Source organism: Thalia democratica, chromosome 5, assembly GCF_965202585.1.
Source record: "Thalia democratica chromosome 5, ktThaDemo2.hap1.1, whole genome shotgun sequence".
NCBI lineage: Eukaryota > Metazoa > Chordata > Thaliacea > Salpida > Salpidae > Thalia > Thalia democratica.
In genome coordinates this window covers 55,953,493-55,955,581 of record NC_139169.1, presented here as the reverse complement: position 1 = coordinate 55,955,581, position 2,089 = coordinate 55,953,493, and the positions used below count along the sequence as shown (strand labels likewise).

The following is a 2,089-nucleotide window of genomic DNA, read 5'->3' as shown; positions in this document are numbered from 1 at the left end:
ATTAGCTTCCAAGAAGTTGTAAGTAAACAAAGATGATACAAGATTTAATGTATACAATTATTTACTAGTTATCTAAGAACAATTAATATTTAAGTATTTATATAAAATAAAATTTTATTTTTATTTTATTTATTTTAATTTATTTTATTTTTATTTATTTTATTTTTATTTATATTCCAGTGAAGTTACTTTACTAGGATCTTTTGTTAGCAAACAATTAAAACTATATTTTGAACAGTTATTTAAGTATTTAGATATTCTTAACTAATTTCCAATACATTTTATACTTTTGTGAGTTTTAATTCTAATGTTATGATGATTTTAGGTATTTGATTAATAAATAATCTTATGAAACACTCTTTGTTATAATAGTGACTAGTTTATAAGAATAAATTCCATATCTGAGTTGAAAAAAACTAAACTTTTGTTTGCAAAACTTGATGTTTATGAGTATTTTAGTTCTGGTGTATAATTTTTTCATCTATAACATATATTTATAATTAATATTTTAATAAAATTTTACAGCTAAGTTAAATAAATCATGTCAGGTGCAAGAAAGTTTTTTGTTGGAGGCAACTTCAAAATGAATGGAGACAAACAGTCTCTCAATGTAATAATGGAGAATCTCAACCAAGTTTCAAACGCAAATGTGGATGTTGTAGTAGCTCCTCCTACAATTTACCTTCAATACTGTCATGAAAACATTAAAAGCCAAGTTCATGTTGCTGCACAGAACTGCTACAAAGTAGAAAAGGGAGCCTACACTGGTGAAATCAGCCCTAAGATGATCAAAGACATTGGAATCAGTTGGGTTATCATAGGTCATTCAGAAAGAAGAAATGTATTTGGGGAATCAGATCAACTTCTTGCTGAAAAAATTCAGCACGCTTTGAGCTCTGGATTAAAGGTGATTGCTTGCATTGGAGAAAAGCTTGAGCACCGTGAGAATGGCAAGACGAAAGATGTTGTTTTTGAACAAATGAAGTTTATTAAACAAGCATGTAATCCAGTTGAAGGACAAACACTTGAAGGAAACTGGGAAAATGTAGTAGTAGCATATGAGCCTGTTTGGGCAATTGGTACTGGAAAAGTTGCAACACCTGAACAGGCTCAAGAAACCCATGCTGATATTCGTCAGTGGATGAAGGAAAATGTTTCTGAGAAAGTAGGCAATAGTGTAAGGATTATTTATGGTGGCTCTGTAAATGGAAAAAATTGTACTAATCTTGCTTGTCAACCTGACATTGATGGATTTCTTGTTGGAGGAGCTTCACTTAAACCAGAGTTCAAAGACATAATTGCGTCCAATGATAACTAGATGTATCTAGAAACAGAGCTCTTCTCCGAATATTTAGTGAACTTTTTAATAAGTAATTGAATAATGCATGCTTCAATATTGAACTAGTTTACTTATAATTTAATTATGACTTTTAAAGTTTCCTTCAAGTACTTGTATTTCTTAAAATTTGTGACTTTCATATACAAAAGCATCATAGCTATATTCTTATAGGATTTTACTATTACTCATGAAGTTAATAAATTTTTTTCTCTTTTAAATAGTTTTTATTTCTTTAAGGTTATAAATAAAAGCTATGAATATTAATGTAGCAGCTACTAAAATCCAAGTAAGTCTTTCATTATCTACTATAACTAACAACTAAATAAAACAATACTACAATTTTTTATCAATAATTTACGTTTACAAAGAGTGACTAAAAATATGTAGAAGTAATGTCAAGTTAATACTACAAAATTCTGGTTCAAAATTATAAAAAAGCTTAAACTTTAGTTTTTAGAGTTAGTTTTTAGGGTAAAAATAGATTTTTTCTTAATTAATAAAAGTTAATCAACCAGCATTTATTAAAAAAATTTTTTTTTAGGTATTTCGTTTGTAAAAACAACAAAAAATTTTAAAAAGTTTTAGATATTTTCTTATATTAAATTTATTACTTGGTAGTTGAATTACAAAAGAAAAAACCAATTGATTCCTTATTTATTTTTATGTATTCAAGGTTGATTAAGGATGAAACCAATTCGATAATTTGAATCATGAAAAGTATGTTCAATGAAAAATACTATAGAAAATTCT

General features: G+C 26.9%; 1 protein-coding gene across 1 annotated transcript; it reads left to right on the top strand.

Annotated features, from left to right (window-relative positions):
• Positions 1 to 529: 529 nt before the first annotated feature.
• LOC145837166 (triosephosphate isomerase A-like) lies at positions 530 to 1,576 on the top strand. Its single transcript, XM_082944934.1, has one exon. The coding sequence runs from the start codon at positions 542 to 544 to the stop codon at positions 1,316 to 1,318; it is 777 nt and encodes a 258-aa protein (XP_082801060.1). The 5' UTR covers positions 530 to 541; the 3' UTR covers positions 1,319 to 1,576.
• The last annotated feature ends 513 nt before the right edge of the window (positions 1,577 to 2,089 follow it).